Genomic DNA, 25,714 nt, shown 5'->3' with positions numbered 1-25,714 from the left:
TGATGTAGATCATTCTTAGATATGCATGTGTAATTTAATTGATTACAGCAAAATTTTGCCATTAAAGGTCATTTAGCATATATTGAGGTATTATTTGTGAATATTCAATTTCTTATTTGTTCTATTACTCACTGCATTGGGGTTTCAGCCAGCAGAAGTGAAAACTGAAGTGCTGGAAAATATAAACTCTGTATCTCTCTCTGTCTCTCAGTGGCTACTTTGCTGATGTTCTGGCCCTGAATCTGCACTGTTATTGACTTATCAGCCAACCTACTTTAACTTACAATGCCAGCAGCACAGGGTTTCATGATTTATTGTAGTTGCTGGTGATGAATGAACTCGGAGCCCATGAAAAATAAAGAGAAAAAAGAAATGATTGCTGACATTGAGCCATTCAGAAAATAGAGTACAGCACTGCATGAGGACCCCAGAAAATTAAGTGAAAGCACTAGAAAATGCGAAGACTAGAACATATGCGAAATAATGCGTATTTAATGTTTTTGAAGTATATTTTAAAGCTATTTTCAGTTGTTATTTCCCCACCAAACAGCATCGTTCTTCATGGTGCCTTTTGTCTGCCACTCTTACTTCTGCTGAAGTGAGCCTAGGTCATTTAGTTTCTTGAGCTTAGGGTTAATTCTCTTTCATTATCACTCAAGTTACTCCATTGAGTCCACTAGCTCTTCAGTATTTTTTTATATTTTTTCTCAAGATAAATTCTCCAGTTATGTTTGTCCGTAGCAGCATTGTTGCTTCCTATTTTGACAATAAAATGCATATTCTTCCATCTGAGGTTCAGGTTGTTTTGGGACTTTTTTTGCCATGTTTCTCGTGAAAGAGGTCATTTTCCATCCCTTAAAAAAATGTTAATATTAAGATTATAAAAATTCCTAATTCAAAGCTCCCTTTTTCATGAAATTAACTTAGCTTGAAAACTAGGACACATAAAGGAATCAAACTTTGGTTTTTAGTTGGTGGTCATATTACCCACCTACAGCTCAGTATAATGTTCACTTGGAATGATGCAAAATATAACTAATCTCAGGATGGTGGACTTTCTATGGCACACCCTAATGGCTGAGCATCTTTAAAACATTTTTTCAGCCTTCTTTTGTTGTTGGCATTTGAATATGTTGTGGCTGGCTTGCTTTACCTAATTCCTCTCCAACCTCCCTGAATTTCATGAAACCCATTCCCCAATTCTCAAAATGTCTTTGACTGCCTTCAGACTTCGGAAAACAATAGTGCATGCAACTTTGAAGGCCCATGTCAATTGTATAGTATCGTGTAGAATTTTTAAAAGCCTTGCCATTTCAAGGTAAGAAACAGTTGTGAGATTTCAGCATTTGGTCAATGAACAATAAAAAGATGATTATTATTATTGATACTGGGATGCTAATTAGCAAGTTTCGGTTTATTTTAACGCTTGTAGCCTTACTTCTGTGTACAGTTCACCTCAAATATTTCAGCTTTACATATCTTTAGGTTGGGTTTATGCTCATGATGCATATATCCTCCGTTAGAAAGGTTAATCTTTAAGAGTACTATTTATATGAGAGAATTTAAATGCCATTATAAAGTATATGTTCTTATATCATTAATTGGTTACATTTAGTAGGGATAATTGCTCTGGTAATCTAATATCTCAAATGGAGAGCAATTTCAACCAAGTCCAATAATTTATTAAAGCCATTTTGTCATAATTTCCTTAAAATGGCAATAGTTTGCTGTGATCAATGAATTTGTTGTGAACATTTTGAAATCTTTTAAACCTATGCTATAAAATTTGACATAGGGAAGCATGCAAAATTAGTGCCTTGTCGCTATTCATTTTTTAGTCACCATACACATGCTTGTTTGTAAGATGTACATTTTTTCACCTTGTATTATCAAAACTTTATCACTCTTGGTAATTTTTCTTTCTTCCATTTGCATATTTCAGTATTTCTTTTTGAAGTGCTTCTTTTGTGAAACACTGGCCTGTTTGAATTTTTACATCTAGATTCGATTTTAAAATAATCATTGTGCATTACCTTTTGTATTAGTTACATTTTTCTCTTCTTTTATATACCAGGCTAATGATTTACATATATTAGAAACCAGGTGCATCATAACTGCTTTGGCTAGCCACGAATCAGCACAGTTATCCTTGATGGTTTTTTTTTAGTGTTAGTACATACACCAGTGTTAGTTAGTTGTTGGCATACCTACACATGGAAACTAGAACTGGAATAAGACCCTTAGTGACTGAACTATTGGACGATGTTTAAAGCTAAGTCATATCTAAAACCAATGAAGATCCTAACACAGTTTCAGAGCTTCTGTAAATAAAGGTGTGTCCAAAGCAATGACCCCTTGCCATATGTGAATTAGAAGGGAAAGTATGCCTACATTGATGAAAAGAAGCATAATGTTAATCAGACAATCAAGATCATCCATTTGTTAACTAACCCTTGATGGGCTATTAATATATGTATTCAAAATTCATATTAACAGTATTTATATTACTTCATCTATGTTATCATCCTCAAAACAGGTACATAGTATCATTTTAGAAAAGGTATAAAATAGATACATAGATCAGTATACCTTGATGTAGAGAAGAAGTGTTTCAAAGACATAGATGCCTATGAACAATATTCTAAGTTGATATTGTACAAAGAACACATTTTGTAGTTTATTCAGTTTTGTTATGATAACAGTTGTTCCAAACTTCTGCTTTCAAAATAATTATGTTGGTGAAGCAATTCATGGATTTATTTTACTCTCATGAAAATATCATTTCCTATTTTTTGTTATGTGAGACTAATTGAGGTCTCTTGTGTCATAAGTAAGAACATCTGCCAGACTGAAGATTTTCAAAATTTAGGTAGAATTAGATAACCTTAAAAAAAATATTTATACTTTTTGAACACTTTAAAACATAATTAATTAAGGACTTAAAGGATTTTACTTTAAAAAATATAAAGTTTTACCAAAATGCAGGACAAAGAAAGTTTCAAAGAGCTGTTCTGTAAAACTGTAGTTTTTTTTTGCATCTGCCATATGTGATAAGACATATAAAATGATAAATTGCCCTATTCATTTTTTTGTCACATTTGATCTTTTTAACTTTGCTAATCAAAAAAAGGTCATGTGGATTAGTCCCGTCTTTTGATTCTCACGAGAATTCCTCATGCTGGTTTAAATAAATTGTTTGGATGGACGAAACCTGAAAATTATGTCATTTCCCATTTATTTGAAGAATAGAATGTGACAAAGAGTAATTAACAAGTTTGAGGTTAATTGCTAGGCAAATGGAAGAAATATTGATCAACTCTCAAATATTGGACAAAAGTATCCTTTCTTGAATTATGGTAAATTCATTCTCATTACTGTATACAATAGCATGGGAATTCAAGGGGAGGTTCAATGAACTGAGTTATGTTGAAAATGTTATAATTTCAAAATATTCATGGTTGGCATTAATTATCAATGGTTAAAAAGTATGTATTATTGTGCAGTCCTGCTTTCTATGTTTTAAATATTCATATTAAAATAACAAAGTGGAGTTAAACAATTTCAGTTGTGTAGAAATGCAAAATTTCTTATTATAAAATGTATGTTTAAAATGTAGTGAACTTTTCTAACATTTGATTGCTAATTTTTAAAAAGATAATTATCAGTACTTAATGTGTCGGTGTATACCATGTATAACTATGTTAACAGCTTTGCGGGAATGATCCAATGGGAGCCTACAGAAATGAGTACTGGTCATGTTTTCAGAAACAGCGTGCTTCACTTTGTATTTGCTTTTCATTGTCCTTGAATTGTCTCAAAAATAATTTGGTGTGGAATAGATGTCAAAGTGCATGATTCTTAGATGTTTTTAATCCTTTGCTAAAAACAATTTGCCCAGTTCATGCATCTGTTTACAAAAATGTAGGAAAATTATTGCATATAGTGTAAACACATTGGGCATGCATGCTGCAATATCATTTTATATTGAAACAGTATCTAATGAGACTACTGCAGTAGATCAATGGAAAATGCTGCTTGACGTATTTAGTGTGTTTACTCCAGCAGGCAACCTCCAGTAACAATGTGCAACTCTTCAATTAGAGTAATGATGCATTTTTATCTTACTCACCTGATATTACAGTAATTCATTATTATAATAAAAGTTTAGGGAAGGAATGGATTTATAGAGTAACTCATCATTCAAAAAATGATTGTGCATTTCTGATTGCCTTTTTACCGTATATTCACCTTTTTCTGAAATTCCTTTGAAATTGAGGGGTGGGGGTGGCTCTGTATTTGGGAATGTATTATAATTAACTCAATGCAATATGTGTTCAAATTTTACTCTTTCCAAGCGGATGACTTCCCCTAGTCTAGGCAATTTTCTGCATTGCTTATTAGTACTGATGCATACGCCTTAATTTTGTCATTGCTTTTGATTATGCTGCCTTAGGTGTGTCTTAATTCTACTTCTATTCCTAATTTGATCCATATTTAAATGTAAAATTATCCTTTGAAAGTTATCTACCGAAATTAATTGTACAAGGTTTATGAAATGCACCCTATTAACTGAAGTCATATTTAGAGTGTCATTAGTAAATTTATAGTTTTTCTTACCATGTGAACCATTTGGAAAGCTGTTTGTGTATGATATAAAATAGTGTCATTTCGGAAATGTCCCTAATTTGAAAAGATTATTTTCAGTTTAAAGAAGCACATGTAGTAGAACATTCATTTGCAATTACCTTACTTTTTATAACACCAGTGCTGCAGAGGTAACAGAGGTAATTAAGAGGCCAGCAAATTTGGTATGTATTGGGGTTTTCCAAACTTTTATTGGATCAGGAACTTCCTTTTAACAAAGTAGATCTATGCTGATCTTATCCTCATGCAGCATGGGCCTTAATAATTGTGGAAACAGTTTAGGATTTCATTGCTGTTCACCTAATCACCATTATGTGGTAAAATATTGCTGCTTTTTTCATGTCCACTAGCATGTCAAAGAACTTTAAGAGGGCAAGTACATACGATTAAAAATGAAGAGTAACTTCTATTGCTGCTAAGGTGAATTATGCACTTAGAGTATCTTACTGTTGGATATTCATAGTAACTTTTCCTTGTGGGTAATGCTGCGCTGTTTTTAGTTTAGTTAAAAACCTATCACTGCAGATTACTTTTTAACTTACATCTTCTCCCTGCCTCTTAAGTCTCTTAGTAGTGAACTGCCATTTATTCTGCCACTAATTCTTATATCACTGTCATCCTCTGATGTCATTTGGAAAAAGATTTCAGTAGTAAGGTTGTTTCACTAAAAGTGTTAATAAATTAGCTCTTTCAGTTTGTTAGATGATGCGCAGTTCTTATTGCTTAGTGTTAATTAGATAGTCCTTAGAATTACAATCTGTACATTTATATGTAGTATATATTAATTTAAATGCTTAACAATGGTGAAATTGGTCTGGAAAACTCTGTAAAAGACATTCTTGAAGTATTTTAGTTTTCATATAATTATGAATTCATAGTTTTTTATTTGATGAAGGTTTTTAACACCAGTGCAGTGCATTTTTCTTGGAGCACATTTTCATCAGAAAATTATTTGCCAATAGATGATAGCAAGTAGGTGGATTAGTAGCCAATTGTTATTTGTGATGTTTGATTGCTTTTGTTCCAATTTGTAATGTATTTTACTTTGGAATAGTGATTTATTTGGTTGTATGTATGTATATATATATATATATATACATACCTACATTCATACAATGCACACATACATACAATGCACACATACATATATATACACACACAGACATACATATATATACACACATAAATACATATACATCACACCCATACTTAAGGACATTGTAGACATACAGCACATAGAAACACAGAAAACAATACTTACGTGGTCATTAGACTGTTTTGCCAATGACCCTCCGCCTTCACTGACAGAAGAAAGCTGAAGGGTGAATTAAGGAAATCGGTTGAGGGTCATGGAGAGGGGGTGCAGTGGGGTAAGGAGGGATTTAGTATATTTTGATCAGATTTGTGTGTTGGTAGAGCTGGGGACCCAGATGTATGTGCCACTCACCTGTTTTTAATGCCATCTTGGTATAATAATTGGGGAGGGATTCGAGGATGGAAAGAGAAAAGCATTGATCAAAAGGTAAGTCATGTGAAGCAGAATGTTGAAGATTAGGGAGGGTGGTCTGGGATATAGATTTAGTGGAAAAGTGGTGATTCTTTATGTGGAGGGAGAGTGTACTCATACATACACATGCATACTATTAAGGTGCACCTCATCCTGAAGTCCACATTACTTTTTTATTTATTACTGGAGGGAGAAGTTTAATGAATGAAAATTAGGATTTCATTTTTTATTATGCATTACTCTAATTAAAAAAAAACAAACTAACAAAACTGTAGTTTTAATGTTGTTTGCGAAGTGTTTATTGTCATTAAGGAGTGCAGTCTGTTCTCAGCAACCTTGCCAATTATGGAACATGTTGGGGGAAATAAGTCCTGGGGAGGTGAAAAATTTGATGGTACATGCGAGCCAGTCATTATGTGCAGTGACTAATTTTGGTTTCAGGATAGTCTAAATTTAGAATGCTACCACCCATTGTGGGGAGGCTTTGTTTTCAAGTATGTACCAAAATAGAACCTCAATTGTATGGCTAAATGGAATAAGAATACAAATGTGGGCTATGGCTAACAGTTGGGAACTCCTGGAAAAAATAGTGGTGTGTGAATAAGTTATGGTTCAAAAGAAATTGTTGCTAACGGGGCTTGGCCACTTGCTGGAAAATCTACTTGTGATGGGTGCCTGCAGGACTTGTTTGAAGTTGCAGATCTTGCCCTTGTTTCTTCAGTGCAAGGCAATGGGTGGTCATCAGGGTAGGGATATGATGTAGAAAACAGTCATGGAAGGGCATGTGTGAGAGATAGGAGTTTCATAAGGAAAAGGATCAACACTGTTATTTCTCTCCCTGTTTCGCTATTGATGGCCATTGACAAACCCATGATTAATCTTATACCATGTATATATGTAGTTTTTACAGCATAAACCCTCCTTCACTCCATCTCCTTCTCCTATTGCTTTGTCTGAGCACTTAGAGAGATGGCGGAATAACAACCTGCACTATTTTCTCATTAATGTGAGAATTCTTGTCATATTTGTTAATGCGTGCCTTAAACATTTGAACACCAAATTTAATTTAATCTAAATAAATCAATATTATTGTTTTAAAATTAATTATATATATTGTTTAATATTAATTTTATCAATCAACCCTATGGTTGCGTGTGATAAATAAGAGTGACACCTGCTTCATTACTAAGCCTATGGCTTCGTACCCCAAAAATCCCTCACAGGGATGAAGCTGGAAGTGTTGCTTGAAGTGTCACTCAGATTTAAACACAGGCCCTCAGTTCAGTTTGCCGAGCTCTACACTCACGAACTACCAAACCCCTGCAATTCACCACTATCAACTTTTTATAGAAAAGGTTGTGCAAATACCTTGATTATGACTCAGTCTTTTGGTCATACCTTAGGATAAGTATAGATTAAATGTACAACTGTTATGTTTTTTTAAGGGTTGTAATGATTGTGTAGTCACAGAAAACACACGAAAGCAAGTGTTTGAAATGATTTCTTAATGTGCCAGTATCCGTACAAACCAAGTGAATGAACTGGAGAAGATCCCAGGTAGACTTCTTTAACATTTTACCCTCAGTTTGTGTAAATAAACAAGAATTCATTGCTTTGATTGAATATGAAAATGAAACTACGTGACGGATATAGCTGAAATATAAATAGTAGTCTAGTGGGAGATGAGGTTAACTAAAAGCAAAACTTTTCCGAGACTACGAGCGGCATCTCTTGGATTTTCTAAGAAATTATTGATTGACCCATATTAATGATATGAATTCAAAAGCTCTAATACAGGAACTTTTTTCTCTGTGCTGCAATAATTGAAGAGAAGTAATGACCGATTCTGATTGCAAAATTCTTTTAAGGTATTTGCTCATGAGAGTATTTGTGGTTTTGCGGAAAGTTTGCGGTATTTATTGAGTTTTATATTGTCTTTTAAATCCAGAGGCGTACACCGAAACAGAATGCACATTAGCTGATGCAATAGGCACAATATTTTTGTCAGACTTGATTTCTTCATTTTTTCAAATTCTCTTTATATCTGCCTGTATGGATTACTCTTTTTCATGGAATTTTTTTAGATAACTTTCAATTTTATTTGATATAATCAAAAAATTTTAAGCTGGATAGCTGAAATGAAATATTAATTTTCTTCCAGAATTTTTATTTCTGTCATTAATTTTTTACAGTCAACATTTGTAATTCTTATGCTTATGACATAGGATGGTGATTCCTTTATAATCTTTCTAAAGCACTGTTGAATAAGGAGATATAGTGAAACCTTTCCTAACAGCCACCTTCCAAAGTGACCACTTTTTACAGGTTCCAATTAATCCTCCATTGGACCCAACATTTATTGAACCTCCATTAGATGGCCACGTATCAGAGTGACTGCAATCAGGTCAAAATACAGCGCTTCATGCAAAATGCAATTGCCATAGGTGACCAGGTGAAATATGATGTCCCAGTGATGACCTTGATTGGCAAGCAAGCAGGCAATGCACCTCCCCTCCTCTGATCCCGGAGGCAGAGGATGGGTGGGCTCATCTACCCTGGTGATTTCTGAGGAGGACAGAGGAATAGATAAGCCAGGAAAAGAACAAACCCAAGGGTGGTAAATGGGTTACTACAGTATTTCAGTCAGTTTGTTTTCCATCTTTTAATGTGCCTGGTCTTACTGCAGTTATTGTTCTCTTTTGAGTGTTATTTAGTGTCTATCCTTTTCATCATATCAGAGAGAAAGGCAAATTTTTTCCTAAAGAAAAAAGTAAGCATGGTGGAAGACAACATGCTTGGTTGGTCACAAAAGAATCTAACCAGAAATTATTATGTTGTCTATACCATTAAAGCACCTTTTTCATATCTTTCCCACTTGATGCATGAATGAAGTTTTATGTTTAAACCTTTCATTCCATCCAAAGCCTACCTTAAATGGTAGAACATCAATTGAAAAAAAAACAGTAATGTCATTGATATTTTTCTATATTATAAGTTAACATACGTATTTTCTCATCTTTTAATGTATGCATTTATAAAACTTACTATGCATTCATCAGATTTGGTACAAAAAACTACATTTTTTTTGTGTAAAATATGAATATATTTGAAAATTTACTTGTTATATTTTAATATTAAGCATTCAATAGATAATTTCCTGGTCTTTCATATGTAATGGCATCCATACGTAGGTATTTTGTGAAATTAGGTTCATCAAGCCTACATTTTGCCTGGAGTATTCAGTCTTGACTGCTTTGTTGTCTCCACCCTACTTTAGGCTACGCCACCTGCCTGGAGGACTACTTTTTCCAGAAACTGCCAGTAGTCACCATGTATAGGTTCCACTGTATTTTCATAGTACCTTGTTAAAGGAAAAGTAGGAACTTTACACTTATGTTTTCATTTGGATCTTGTTGGATTATTAATTTGTAATAAGCAAATTATATTTCTATGATGCATATCAACTAGGTTGCAATATTCTTCTCGAGCTTTAAAAATGGAGTGTTTTAGCTTTTATTTAATGTAAGTATAAGATTAGGTAGATGAGTTGTCGATGGCCATTGATTGGTATGTAGTTATGTACGTCTAACAAAGCTTGTTTAAGCTCACCAATGACAGAAACACCAAAATGCAGTGCTGTTAAAACTGACTTGTGTGTTTTCCATTACAATAAATGAAAGCAAGGGTTATTTTTTGAGCTGAAAGTATGCATGCAACTAATCCTTGGCATGGTGGGCGTACTTTGCACTTTGATTGCACTCTAATTGTATGCAGTAGTATGGTTTAGTTATAATCTGATAATTGGATAGCTTTTATTGCCTACTTTTGGTAATATAATTACAATTTTTTTTCAAACTTGTCTCCATTGCAGAATCCTTTGAGCATTTATTAATAGTACTTCTTATTATTCTTTGTGATGCATATATTTGAAACCTTCCTGAGTTAATGATTCAATGGCAAGGGTGTTCATTTTATGTGATTAATTTAATGTAAAAAATTCATAAGTTGGCTTCCTGTTATCTAATCAAAAATATCCATTTTCATAATATTAAGTATGTAGCTGTTTCAAAATGTAACATTTTAATTTACCTAACTATAAGTTAGAAAATTATATTTTGAGAAATTTGCATATGCTAGAGTTAAAGAGTAAGGTGAAAATTTAAGTAAAATTATTTTAGAAAAAGAAATTCTTTAATGGGAGCATTTGTTATTTTAACTAGCGTCCAAATTTATCCTTTGATGTCTATTTACCCTATAATAATGCCTCACAACAGCAAGTTGCGGGTACTGAATGCAATTCTCCAAGTGTCAAGAAAGACCGCCGAAAATTTGGGCTGAGGCGGAAGAAGGGGTCCAAGGGGAGTGCAGCTGATTTGAACTTGGGCTCTAGTCCAGGGGGTCGGCCTACTCCACCACCCCTGGCAGGACCTACGACACAGCCTCCTCAGCAAATGACTCCACCCTTGCAGTCATCTGCTCCCCCTGTTGCTGTTAATGAGGTGGATACTACAATCTTCACATACTCTGTGAGAAATAAGTTTGACTTGTAATGAAGAATGTGACTGTCCATGAGCTGCTTCACTACCAGCCCTGCATTCATTTTTTGTTTTAATCATGGTTAATTAATGCTGCCCCATATGTGTTTTGATTGCTTGAATACTTTCATTTTTGCAGAATATACATATATCCTAATTCATTGCTTTTGCTTTGAACAAGTTTAAGAAGGCATGAGTCACAACAGTAACTTTTGAATGGCATAAAAAGAGTAAAACCTCAAGTATCAAGTTATCTAGTTTGGGAGTGACAAGTTTTGGAAGGCTCTCAAAATGGTATTCTGTAAGTAAAATGAAATCATCCATAAATTGTTGGTTCACTATTAAAGACATAAGTGGGTAATGTAAAATTTAAGCTTTTTTCTAAGAATGATAACAGTAATCAATCATATGTCAGTGTTAGTATTTATTTTTACTTATAAATACTAAAACTTTTTAATTTGAATGTGTATGCATGCTTTGAGGTATTTTAATAAATTATGGGACCATTAATTACACCTTATGTTTAAAGGTGATGCACGCCATTAAGACAATATTGTTAAGTTTATCTGCTTCCTCATAATTCTTAATGCTGAATTTTTACCTTGATTGCTATTTGTTCTCTTAAACTAATTGGAATATCCCAAATGATATGGGCAAAAGGTCGTTCCATGTAGTTTTGGAATAGCTTGTTTGTTACAAAAATGTTTTATCTACTTGCATTTTGTGTTTGCTACCTAATGTCAAATGAAGTGTTGCATCTTTAAAACTTCCATTTACGTTAGCTTTTAGCTTTATATGTGATGAATGCTTGGGCACCTTGCTTTCATTATACTTTATCTTAAATACCATAAATATATGGTGCAGTTATTGTTTCCATTACTTAAGTACTATCTTTAAAATTAATGGCTTCGTGTTCAGCTTGATTTAAAACTCATCTAAACTCTTCCTTTTGAATGAGGGGAGTATATGAAATATGGCTGTTAAATAATTACGAAGAAAATAAGAGAAAGAAATCATATTATCAGGTGTTATTCACAATTAAAGTGATGGTTTTCAAAGATTGAACTACCTATAAAATATTTATTTGGTATGAATCAACGTATAGCGTGAACAGTATTTGTTGTCACTTAAATCTATTATTCTGTGGGATGATGCTATTGATTAATGCAACCACATTAGTAATGGTGTTGAATGCCTTTAACTATTGATTCAGTAGTTCTGTTCAAATGGTGACAACAAGTGCTAGTAAAATGCCATACCACAAAGAAGCAGGCATTGGCTTAATGATGCAGCTGTTGAACTTTAAAGAATTGCTATCAAGGAAGCACATTATTTTCAACTTATAAAAATCCTGATATATAATTAATATTACATGAAATTGGTCAAAAAGTTATAAAATACACTAAGTGATAACTAAATATTAACTGCACCAGATTAGGAAAACTTTGAAAAAACGAAGTGAAACGGGTCAAATAAAATCAAAGTACATTTCCAAACAACTTATATTCCTATCCCAATAATGGTGAATTTACATCTTATATATATGCATAGTTAATGTTAGTAAAGAAGCACTTCCTTAGCAATCAGCTCTTATTCCAGTTGTTAATAATATGTTCATGGACACATCACTGATAGGTATTGAGGAATACTTCATAAGTCCTGTATCCTCAATATCCTGTCCTCAATATCCATGAGTGCGTTATGTGAACATCCAGGAATCACCTGTAGGTTTTGTGTATCAGCAATGATGGTAGGATGGAAGGGAATAAGATGGGTTGCTTACCTATAGATAAGGAGCACTGTGTGTAATGCTATATTTTTCTGCACAAGAGAAGGTACTACGTAGTTGCTGATGTGTTTTTATATATTCCTTGAGGCTAGCACAATGCACACTTCTCCTACCACCTTCTCCTGCTCTGAGCAAAATGTCTGTTTCTTTCTCTTGTGCATCAGTCAAGGGAAAGTGACTTCCTCTCACCTAATGCCTTGTGAAATGCACCTCCATATCAAATGTACCCCATTCACATTTTCTTGGGCTGGTGAAAACTAGATTTCTCCATTCTCTCAAGTGCACTTTTCACTTTGGTGAAGGGTTGTCAGAAGGTAATGGTTTATTTTATATTTGTCAAGTGCCTTGGCAGTGGGAAATAACTGGAAAGGAACATTCTTATCCTTGTTGCTCAAAAAAAGGATTAAGTTATTGTTTAGACAAAGGTGAAGCAGCGAGCATCTGAACAAAGAATTAGGGATAAGGGTAGTTCAGTTCCTGACAGTAATAAATAAAAAATGAAACGTCTTGTGTTCACTCACAATTGTGATGACATCCCTGGTGCAAGGGAAGTAGGTCAGTGAAAGGAATGGCGTGCAAAAGTCTTGGCAATGCACTGCTACAGTAGTTTAATTGAGAGTTATCCGAAGGAATTCCTGTTTCAGGCTCTATTCTGAATGAGAAAACAATTTTTTTTTCATGCTTGTTAGGGTCTAAGGCAGTGTATTGTCAGGGTGGCTGGCACAGTTTAAAAAGTGATGTATCCATTACGTGGCAGTCAAGGGGAACTGGGTGCCAATACAGAATCAGTTCCTTGCTAAATTGTTGGGAGTGCTCACCCTGATTTTGTTGTGATCGAGGTTTGTGTGAGGGAAGAGTAACTATTTGTATTTCTTGCCATAGTCTCTTTTTCTAATATCATGGGGCAGTCTTATACATATATCTTTAGTAAAAATTTTCTAGGCTTGAAAATGTATTGATCTGAATCATGAAAGACTCATGTGATCTTAATCACATAAACGTTAAAAGTAATATAATAATGTTTTTTAGTTCCTATGCATACATACCTGTATTTATGGTATTAAATAATTGAATGTCCTAGAGTATCAGTGATCACCTTTCAGAATAGGTAAAACTTATGAATCAAAGTTACTTTCAAAAGATTTATATGATAAAATAGGTCTTTTAAGTGGAGAAGAAAATTAGTTTCGTCGTAGGTGTTACTTGCAGAGCAACTTCCATAAAATATTAATTTAATTTGCATATTTTTTTGTGTGTAAACAAACATAGTATTGTTTTTAGAATGTAGAGCTCTTGTTTGTTTCATCAAAGGTTAATCTTTTTTCCCAGGCTAGGAAGGTTCGTGGATGATATTTGTCTTTGCATGCCTGTAAAAGAGCTACTCATTCTTTCTGATTTAAAATGATTCATAATTTATCAGTTTTTGAAGGATAAGAAGTAGACAAGTATAAAGTTCCATTGATGACACTTGTATTATAAATTACAGATTCAGCTGTGATGTGGTGGAACTATTCTTTAATAACAGAGATGAAGACAACTACAATTTTCCAATAAATAAAAATTTATTCACCAGCAGTTTCAATGCACTACATCAATTTCAAGTGAAGCTCTCACTGTACAGTGAGACTCACTGAACATAATATTTACTATGCAACCAGAACAAAATCACTCAATTAACTTCCTAGGTCTAACCATCAAAAGAGAGGGCTCAACACACCAATTCTCAACTTACAGGAGGCCCACATCCACAGACCAAATTATACCACATAACTCCCTACACCCTATTGCATACAAACTAGCCAGCGTCTACTTGATGCTACACAGACTCCTCAACATCCCGCTTCAAAATTCCCACTACAAAAATGAGCTAAACACTGTTAAAATTATAGCCATTAACAAGGGATACATTATTAACCTAATAGTACCTTATTACACAAGAAGAGGAAAACCAAAACATTACAGAACATAACTTCTTTAAGCCTGGAAACATCACCTTTCACCCGAAACTCACAACGTTGGTGCAGAATCCCCTGCATTGTTCACCTGTCAAATAAAATAGCCAATAGATTCCCCAAAGATAAATACAGAGTTTCCTTTTACACCTATTAAAACCTATCCTGACTATTGACCAATCTAAAAGACAACATGGATAGAATTCGGAAAAGTGGAGTATATGAACTGACATGTAACTCCTGCCCTGCTAAATACATAGGCCAAACAGGCAGGGACTTCAAAAGAAGAGCAAATGAGCGACGGAAGTGTCTAAAGAAAAGAGATCAATCTTTAGTAGTGGCAAAACACATAATTGAGACTGATTACAAGTACAACTTCAACCCGAAAATTCTATACTCGTAGAGAAAGGAAAGAAATTAGATGCCCTAGAACAATTAGAAATAATTCAACACAAGATCAAAAATGACCTGTTGTTAAATGAAAATTTATTTCAGTCCTTTATTACTGCCCATTACTTACAATAACATTCAATTTAGCCATCTCTCACCTGTCGCCACAAGGAACCTATATATACCCCCTCCAACTTCTTGCCTCACCCCATCCTAAACCAAATCATAGCTTACAAAACTAACAGTTTAACAACCGGGGTTCACCCTGGCAGAGTTCGGATTTTTCTTCCCCCTTCCCCCCCATGGACAGACCCTTCCTTGAGACCAGCTGTTCACCTAACGGCTTAGTCCCAACCCGACGGAGGAAGACCCCAACCTCCCACTAACTGGCCATGAATTGAATTGACGCTCGGCACCCGGATGATACCCAACAAAAGAGACCGATCGGCCAACAGACCCCACCCTAAACCATAGAACACTGCCACCACTCCTTCGCCACACACCGAGGGAGATGGGATGATGGACGCCATAAGGAATGCAGTTAAGAAGGAAAGACCATTGCATCACAACCAACCAAAGTCTTTGTATTCCTTTGTCTTCCCCTCTTCCTCTACAAACCCTCAACCTCCACCCCTACTTTTTTCTGCCATTCCCAGAGCTTTGTTTTTTCCCACTCGCCTAACCCATCCCAGAACGTGGAGACACCCTGGTTTCCCCACCTCCTTTATTTAATATATATTGGACCTGCACAGTGAGAGCTTCACTTGAAAATGGTATAGTGCATCGAAACTGGTTATGAATACATTTTAATTTAGTGGAAAATTGTAGTAGTCTTCATCTCTGTTATTATGACACTTATGTTAGGCAAATATTTTTTTATGTTTATTTTGAATATCTCTTTAATCTGTGATACTGTGACGTTGTCTACTGCTGACATTTGATGTACGTACTATATATTTACATGTATGTAACTCTTGGCACTAACTCCTATTTATTTTTTCTTTGTATGGTCTGACATTTTAAAATTAATTTAAGCAATTATTATTAAGTATCTTAACTAATAATTATCAAGTGACCCAGATAATCTGTGACGAATTTCTCTTGACTAAGCTACAAATTTTGTTTACAGTTATTTATTCCTCTAGTAATGATATTCACATTTCTAAATAAGAACTGATACCAAAGCATTATTTTCAGTCTTATCAACCACAGCAAGTAGTTGTTAAAGTACATAAAACTCTGAAAATTTTATTTTTTTTAAGTCATCATTCCAGCCTTCAACTCACACTTCTAGTTTCATTTGCTGAGCATATTTTTCTTTGTAATGTATTCTTAAAAGATGATTGTATTAATTGTGTGGAAAGATAGACACAAAATGTCCTTCACAGAGGATTAGAAGGCTAATAGACCTTTGCGGCATCTGAGTAAACCATTAATTCCCAACTTTTGATTAATATCATAGTTCCTGCCATTTCATTTAGTCCTATCGTTCATTTTACTCCAGCATGAGAATGGGTAAAGTGTACTATTAGTTAGTGTATTTTTTGCATTATTAATATAGTTATCTCATATAGTCAAGGTTTACTTTATATGCCACAGGTGTGCTAATTTGTATTTTGCATAAGTGAAGACGAGCACATGTATGAACATATATTGGAGCAGTAGAAGACAGGCTTTCATTAAAAAATAGGTGAAACCAAGTGTTGCCGTCACAATCAAACACTTTTCGGGTGAGGAAAGCTCTATAATGAAAGCAGGGTTTATGTATGAAAATCTGTAAACATTTTTCAGTCAATACCATTTTATTAATAGTAATTTTGTACCCTATTAATTTTTCTATAAATTTTCCTTCTCTCTATCATTGAGCCAATTTTTAAAGAATACCCAGGTAAATCTCAACTATTCCAAATACTACTCGGTCCAATGAACACGTGAACTGGGATCATAAAAACTTTATTTTGCAAACTTTAGCCTATATCGATTTTGTCCCCTTCAAATTACTCTCCATTTGTTCCTATGCACTTATTCCATCTTCTTTTCCACTGTTTAAAGCACCCTTGGAAGTCCTCAGCAGCTAGGCATTTTAGTTTTCTTGTCGTTTCTTGCCGTATTGTGTCCACATCTTCTCAGTGATGTCCTTTCATCACATTTTTAGCATTTTGGCAATAGGAGAAAGTCGCAGGGGGCAAGATCAGGAGGATGATCAAGGATAGTGATAGAATTGTTTGCCAGAAACTTGCGAGCAATCAATGCTGAACGTGCTGCTGCATTGTCATGGTGAAGGATCCATCCACCATGTTCTGTTAAAATAGGGTGCACTGTTGATTTTCCTGAATTCAGTTCATCAGCAATCATTCGGCCAGTTTTTTGAAGATCGGTAAGGACAATGGGCTGCGTACGATCACTGTTGTTGTCAACACAGGTGGTTGAAGGCCTAGCATCATCTGTGGCGTCTTGTTGGCCATCTTTAGAACACCTGATCCCCTTGAGAATGGATTTTTTCTTCAGAGTAGTAACACCGTAAATAGCCATCAAGATTTCAGTAATTTCTTGATAACTTTTACCTAACTTCACCAAAAACTTGATGTAGATCCATTGCTCCGTGATTTCATCAAATTCCATTTTTGACAAAGAGTAAAAGCAAAGACAACAGAAATTAACATAACTGGCACCATACGCACAGCTTGACAATCTGCCAAGTGCAGATGGCTCATTGGGTCTCAGGCAACTAGCGCCACTAGTGGGCGGGGCTGTATGTCCGCGTCATGGCTGCCAGATTGCACCAGTTCGTGCATTTATTGCAGAGACCATGCAAGTGCTCATTGAGAAAACAATTTTTAAATTGATGCAAAAGCAAACTGGAACACGTTCTTAAACTGACATAATCATTTTTTAACTCAAGCCCTCATAAAATTTTCTCATGAAGACCATAAATGAAGTGGATAGGATTTTGTTTTTGTGTAGTAACTGTTCAGTACAAAGTAGATGTTATCACATGTATAACGTTATCCATAAGTTTCCTATCTCCATGCAGTAGATTTTATAAGTAAAATTATGCATGATAATTTTTTAAAATCCGAAAAGATATTCCTTTAGTCTTCTTTGCTACAAATTCTCTGAAAAAATGTTGTCCATAATTACTCTTGATCAAATATGGAAATGTATCAAAGCCTTTAGGTAACATGGAAAAGAAGTGTTAATTTTAGCATATGAAGGTGACTGATAGAATATGATCACTATTTAATTGGAGGCATTTCATTCCACTTAATTAACATTTTCTAACATAGTATACACTAGGGTGTGCCACTGGAAATGTGCCCCCTTTCATTCTGTTGTGTATGTTATGTATCTGTGTGTGTTATGTATGTTCTGTAGTGTCTGTAATGTTGACCAGCAATGTTAAAATATTTTCTCTTTTTCTATTAAATGTTCAAAATGGAAGATGTGGAGCTATTGGCTGTCAAAGAAATAATCTCAAGGAAGAAGATCCTAAGGCCAATAAGAATAATTAAAATTATAATATTTATAAATTATAAAATTATAAAAATTAATTATTCTTATTGGCCTTAGGATCTTCTTCCTTGAGATTATTTCTATTAAATGTTGTTTATCTTTGTTGAAAATGAGCTATTGATGTTGCATATTGAGTTAATTAGTTGTATAATTTAAATGGTTATATTTTCCAACCTTCTAGTGATTTAAAAATAGGGAAATGAGCTTAATATGTTCTTTCCCTGTAATTATTATTTTCTGCATCAGTGAAAGGAAAAGAAAAGAGTTTTCAGAACTCATATGATGTGTCGAACTCGTTCAAGTGTTATATCAAAACTTTACTTTTAGTCAGAATCATATATAACTTAATATATTTCATTATTTAGGATATTTTAGCAATTGATAAAGGAGAAAATTCTTTGGAAATAAAATTTTTAGTCAATATTTTAGTAATAAACAGTAATTAATAATAATTTTCACAATGAAGTCCTCAATACTCTAGATTTTTTAGACAAATTAATGTTATATATACTAAGTAATTTAATAAGTAGGTAAATCAAATTTTATTAATTGCTTGATATTTCTTAAAGTCCAACTATACAGTAGATGATAAAGATGACGTCTAGATTCTGAGCATTTTGAAGAATTTTTGGTGTAATTAATATATATATTGGTGTATATAATATACCTTATTATTTTTACTTCACATCTAAAATGAGTGTATATCTATAATGTGCATACATAATTCAGCAATGGTGAATATAATAATATCACACTCCCATGTTGTGAATATTTAGCAGTATTTATTTCAATAAATTTGCATTGTAAATATGCAACTACTTGTGCATACGTAGAATTATATTCTGTCCTGCTTGCTGTTTAGGGTGTGGTAACATCTGCATCAGAAGGACTTCATCCCCTATCTTCTTTGAGTGGCAGCCATCCATCCCTTCCATCAGCCACATTAGCAGTTGTCCGCCCTATCAGCCTCTCAGGTGCAACATCATCTCCAGTGCCAGTGCCAACTTCCAACATGCCCTCATCTACCATTCCTCCAGCTTCTGAGCATTACCTCTCTCTGCCTTCCTCGTCCACTGGAGGAAGCATCACTCCTTCTGACAATCAGCTTCGAGAGGACTATATCATCTTAGCAAATGATGGTCAGTCAAAATGCCTGATGGTAGACTAAACTATATCTCAGCGCCCAGTGCAATTCTGACTAAAAATATTCCCCTCTTGAAAATAATTTAGTAGTGGAAATGCCTATGCATACATAGTAGCCATTGGTTGCCCTCAGACCGTTAACATAATTGACTCTGATTATCTATTTTGCATGAGTGTGCTATTGTATCTCCTGGTCTAAAATATTTCGGTGAATATCCAATTGAAATAAATTAGTTTTCTTATATTTAGTGATAGAAATTTTCTTCGCACTTACATCTATTTATATTTTTTGTGAAACTGTGTTTGTTGCAGTAGTAGGAAATTATCATAGCCATTGCTTGGCCAACATTTAAGTTACACATTTTGTGATTTATGCAACTGTTAATAGTCTTTGAAATGGTGTTGCTTTTTTAGGCATTGCGTTCATTCTCTCTGAAGCAATAATCAAATGCAAGTGCAGATTGTAGAGGAGCAATCTCATTGGGAAAATGACGTAATACAAACCTTTGCTTTCCAATGTTACTGTTGAAATGACAGTTGGCTCTTCTTGTTATGTTTTTGAAAGGATTTATAATTCTGAATGCACTAACCAGCAAAATGCACCAGCCAGTGTTTACTTTCTTTCTGTACCAAGTTGCAGTTATAATGTGGGTGGCATAACTTTAGGGTATGTAATTAATAGGGAATAATAACTTGGTAACATTCATGTAATAACCCATTGATTACAACATGTAGCAAAACCCTTCATTTTTTCATTATTTTGAAATATTTTTAAAAAAGTGTAAATTCTTTCTCAATGCCTACTTTATTGATACTTTATAAATCAATGCTTTCAACTGTGCAGCATTTCTTGTGGATATAAGAACTGAATCTTTATAATTAAATCTCTCATAATAATTAACCATGTCACTTAGCAGTTTAATTTACACTGGTAACGACTAAAATATTAATCTTAAACAAGTTGACGATATGTTTACTGCACTCATAACTAATTTTTTGGAAGTCCCATGAACATTCTAATTATATACCTAAATATTAAATTCCATGGCAAAATAGTTCTTTTTTCAAAAGGTACTTATTACTGCAGCATTCAAAATAATAAAGAAAATATTTTAGCATTTGCAGGTGCCTGAAAAATATCACTGAATGCAATTCCGTATGTAACCCACATTTACCATTGAGAGGAACCACTAAAAAGTGAAATCTTATCCACCACCAACATGAGTCTTGCTTCTAATGACGCAAATTGTTTTTTCTAATGCTACTTTAATGACATGGCAAAAGCAATTTGTGTTAGTAGAAGCAAGACAAGTGGTGGAGATTGCACCAGGAATAAATTAAGTTTACCAAGGAAAAGTGCAACATTTTGTGATAAGTGCCAAAGATGGAAATACTCATATGAAATTTAAAGACAGATCAGTGGAGTAGTCTCTCCTCCGACCATTATAAACTTTTAAATGTATAAATTTGGCATTAACTTTGTTTATTTTAAACACAACTGCAGGACTTGGGATAAGGTCTTTCACTTCTTAGAAGTTCCTGTCAATTGTAAGTATGATTTGCATATCAGAATTGCATTCAGTGATACTTTTCAGACACCTGCAAATGCTGAAATATTTTCTTTATTATTTGAATGCTGCAATAATAAGTACCTTTTGAAAAAAGTTGTTTTTTACAAAATTTTCAAAACATACATTGCTGTAAATTTTTGTTTATGTGACATGATGAAAAAGGAAATAGGACTTCAATTGTTAGTGATTAAACCTGTTTAACTACTTTTGAAAACAGTTTGTTTACAACTCTTTACTGAAATTAAATATTAGTTGTAACAATTTAGATCTTTTTTCACAAACAATCATCTTTTTACGTACTTTTTTGTTAATCATGCAACTGTGTCTTATACTTGCACATGGACAAGTTTTAAATGTGGTCTTTCATTGAAAATCCAAGAGGGTTAAGGCATTTTAGCCATAACATATTATCATTTGCGTTGGTTGGGAATGGGGCCTGAAGGAATGGATGCACCACCAAGGGATATCTTAACATGAGTCCACAGCACATTAATTGCTTTGGTTACTTCCATACTAATGAAATGTTGCTTTCTGTGAGGCCCAAAACTTTCGTAAAATATTTACTTGTAATGTATATAATTTAAAACAAAAATTACTGACGAAAGTTGACTCAAGCCAGGGCCATTTGGACCTTTGGTCAAATGAATTACTATAAAAATTGCAAATAAAAACATCAAGAGTATACTGTATACATGTTTTGAACCCCATCGCAAGTGAATATTTATGAACAGAATCACTAATTCACACGAACTCCCCTGGGAGATGCAAATTTAGATCATGATTTAGTGGTTATAAAATGCAGAGCTGTATAATATTGTTGGTAAAATGTACTCCTGCAGCTATTTCAAGAGATCCAAACTATTGGTGTATGATGTCCTGTTGTGTCCAGCTAACTTCTAAAAAAGTAAGAAATTATGTCATATACAATCATGTGCAGTAATGATCTTTTGAGAAGATAAAATCATGTGGAGTGGAAAGATACTTTGTATTCTTAATTTTATTAAAATGAATTTCCATAAGGTTGAGCCGGGATATATTGAATAAGATGAAATCACTCCATTCTTGCGCATACAAATTCAGAGGCAGAAATGGCAACAGAAGACTTAGTAAAATACTCAGGTGTTGCAACATCCTCAGAGCTAGCATTAGAAGAAACATTTCAATTATCCATTTAACTGTATTCAAGAATTATATTTAACAAATAGTAGGGAAATGTTAAGATGAAAAAGAATAGTTTTTTTCATAACAACTAAAACTTATATTTGATATGCCTTAAAAATTATGTAAACTATCACACAAGAGTTTAGTGTATAATTACAATGAAATCCAAAGAAAGCTCTCCCAAGTTAATCAAAAATCACTATAATTTAATGGAAAGAATCACATGGTTATTGAAAAAAGCTAGAATGAGAACCTATCAATGTATGAATTTTGAATGTGATACAACCCGCTGGAAAACAAAAATCATGCAAAGTTAAGGGAATAATAATAAAATATATTTCCCACTGCATGATAGTCTGATATGACTGTAGGTGTAGGAGTTATCAAACACAAAGAAAAGTACTCATACATTACAACATTATGAACATGCTTGAAAATGAAAAAGACAATACATATCAAAGTATGTAAAAGAAACATAATGCACTGCAGCTGCTTGTCATTCAAAAATTAATCCAATAAATAATAACACTTCATGGGGAGAGGTTCTTGAATTTCAATTCAAAACTAAACAATTTGTCATTTGTTTTCAATGAGTGTGATTCTATGTTATAAATTCTGACTCCCGTTGCCATTGGGCTTTTATTTTATAGTCCTGCATCACTTGGGACGATCAAGAACGGACACAAATTTTTGCTTGCAGTACATATTTTATTTAGTTGTAGCTAATCCAAAATAGCCAAATTTTGGCGGTTTACATTAGATTATGAACATGAAATGACAGCAGGAACAGTGACAACATCACCTCGGAGGGGGAAACCCACCCATGTGGGAGTTGGAGACCCACCACCTTTGACTTAGCAGGCAAGGACACTGGCTACCCCACCACTGGCACCAAGGCTGGAAAACTCCATTGCATTGCATGAATATAATTCTAGTGATAGGTAACTCTGCCACCTTATAGTTTGCATATAATTAGGCTGATATTTTAATGATGTAGATTTAATGGTTTTTTCTATGTATATTAGTGAAAGGAAAATGATTTACTGACAATCCAAATTAATAGGCTGGTGTCCTTTCTCATTGAAACATTTTATTGTTTCAGGAGTGGTGGAATTCCTGGTTATCTAATACCAATTTCAGAATATTAGAGTGACCATTATGGAAAATTAAATTCCTTTGAGTATTTTAATGGCGCCTGATATTCTGAACACCCTATTTCGTTGGTACTTATAATAGGACAAAATTCACTCTGTTTATGCAAATCTTATTTTATATGATTGTCTACTTTTTTCAAGATATGAAGGGGATGAAATGGCCCTATCAAGATGGGAGACAGTTACATATAAACCTGAATTTGAAGACTTGTGAACAGTGTGCATAAGGTTATGAGTATAGCGTTGGTTTTGATTTTTTCTGCTGATGTGAGATCGTTGCATTAACTTGTCTAACATACTCACCAAATGTAAATTAAATTGATGTGCTGCTTAGTAATTGTTTTTGTATTCAGTACCTCGGGACTCTAACACTTTCCAGGAATCAATTCAAAGAAAACAGTGGGCAGGTTCAGCACTCATAAATGATTTCCATTAGGTCTTCATTCAAATGATTGCCAGCATTTTAGCTATGCTTTTTGGAAAAGCAATCTTCAGTGTGGCTTTGCTCAAAGTCCAGTTGAAATGTTGCCTGTTTTTAAGGCCAAATATGTATATGTGTACACATTTTTGCACCACAAAATTACAGTTCCACAAAATTTTCTTGTCCAGAACTTATTACAAGGCTAAGGTTAGTAGATTTCAAAGATGTTTTTATAGGAATGCAAATCTGTGATTAGGTTCAATTTTCAACCTTAGGCATTGTAGGAAGAGAATGGAGATAAGGCTTAAAACTGAAACATGCACTAACTCAAATTTGGAGTATTCTGAGGTGGATGTTGAAAGGTACTTTTTAAGAAATTTTGCAAGACTTGGATAAAGTGTTGCGTGTGACATTCAATGATAAGCCCAACTCAACAATATCTTATATCATAGGTGGATAACCTCATATCAACTGGGAACCGGTGCACCCCACTGTTGAAAGCATGTTCCTTTTAACTACTGAATGTAGACATATTTAAATAAATTTTAAGTTTTAGCAATTTAATATTCAACTCATGAAACTATAAAGTTTATATTAATGGCAGTAAACTGGTTATGTTCACTGTGAAAGAAATGTACAGCAATCCCCAAAAGTCAGGGGTCCCCGTCAATGCATTATTTTGCCCATCAATTTTGCTTTTCTGTTAAAGCAGACTCGATAGCATGATTTAAGAAGTGGAAGTACATGCAATATCCAGTGTCATAAGTGACATCATTAGCTAATTCATGTATATTTTATGTGTATGTTGATTGAATGGAACTGATGTATTTTTTTATTTTTAGCCTTCACTAATTCTTTTGCTTGGCAATGAGTTTTAATGATGTTCATTGCTGCCATCATTTAACTGCATTTGGGTGCCATTCATAATAATTTGCCGCATTTCCATCCTATTTTTTCCATGCCATGTATCTTTAAAATCATATTCAGATAATTGGCCATAAACTCACATGGGACTGTTGTTCTCCTTAACTAAACAGCAATACATTTATTTTGATACAAAGTGTAATGTGCCTGTAAAATGCTAATTTTATGTACTAACTATGCATAAATGCATATATTTGCAAAATAATTAGAACTAAATATATGCTGTGCAGAAATGTGAATGAAGCGCTTGCCTTAAATTGTTATCGCAAGAAAACTTCTTCTCATCTATGGAATAATATTTTAATAGAAAGATATGTATGTGTTTTTTATTGCAACTACTGATAGGGAGCAGTTTTCAGTAATTGTGATTATTTCACAGTTATACGATCATTTCTTACTGACTGCTTACTGAGGTGAACTTCAATCGTGGCTCTCTTCCCGTTTAGTCCACAGCAGTTTATGGAGCCTGCTGAGATCTCTCCAAAGTGAGCAGGAAAGGCTGAGGCAGGCACTGGAAGCTGACGCTGGCGCCCTGTTGGCACACTCGGGTGCTGCCCTGGTGGCCGGCCTTCGCACGTCATTGGCCCAAGCACTTCAACAGAATGCCGAGTTACGCATGAGACTCGGTGGTGAAGATAGTGCTGCTGTGTCTGATGTTGTCGATGGCCTTCAGGCTGGAGATAATAATGGAGTACCTTTACTTCATACGCCTACTGCATCGGTGAGAGTGGAACAATTGCCAATCGTAATTGCCAAGCAGTCTTTAGATTTGGATGGAATGATTACCATATATACTCGTGTGTAGGTCTACCTCCAAATTTTTGCTTAAAATTTCCATTATTTTACATAGCTCACATATAAGTGGACACTAGTTTTTTATGTAATTATCAAATGCTGCTGAGTTGATTCCAGGGAATTATTTTTGGATTATAAATTGTAAACTTTTTGTTAAATGCATGTTCTCAAGTAATGAGGGGTATAATTTAATACTTGTAATCGTAGTAATCAAG

General features: G+C 34.1%; 1 protein-coding gene across 4 annotated transcripts in view; it reads left to right on the top strand.

The window, feature by feature from the left end:
* The window catches only part of LOC139694316 (oxysterol-binding protein-related protein 3-like), a 63,535-nt gene that overhangs the window by 17,059 nt on the left and 20,762 nt on the right, over nucleotides 1-25,714 (top strand). For 2 of the 4 annotated variants that reach the window (XM_071592799.1, XM_071592797.1), the window contains 3 exons: nucleotides 10,426-10,677; nucleotides 19,193-19,469; nucleotides 25,151-25,425. In XM_071592799.1, coding sequence (XP_071448900.1) covers nucleotides 10,426-10,677; nucleotides 19,193-19,469; nucleotides 25,151-25,425 — 804 coding nt within the window. The remainder of the gene's footprint in view (nucleotides 1-10,425; nucleotides 10,678-19,192; nucleotides 19,470-25,150; nucleotides 25,426-25,714) is intronic. The other 2 variants (XM_071592800.1, XM_071592801.1) reach the window with 2 other exon arrangements.

Source organism: Hetaerina americana, unplaced genomic scaffold (genome assembly GCF_022747635.1).
Source record: "Hetaerina americana unplaced genomic scaffold, ioHetAmer1.1.p SCAF_5, whole genome shotgun sequence".
Lineage (NCBI taxonomy): Eukaryota > Metazoa > Arthropoda > Insecta > Odonata > Calopterygidae > Hetaerina > Hetaerina americana.
This window is presented reverse-complemented; position numbering and strand designations above follow the sequence as displayed.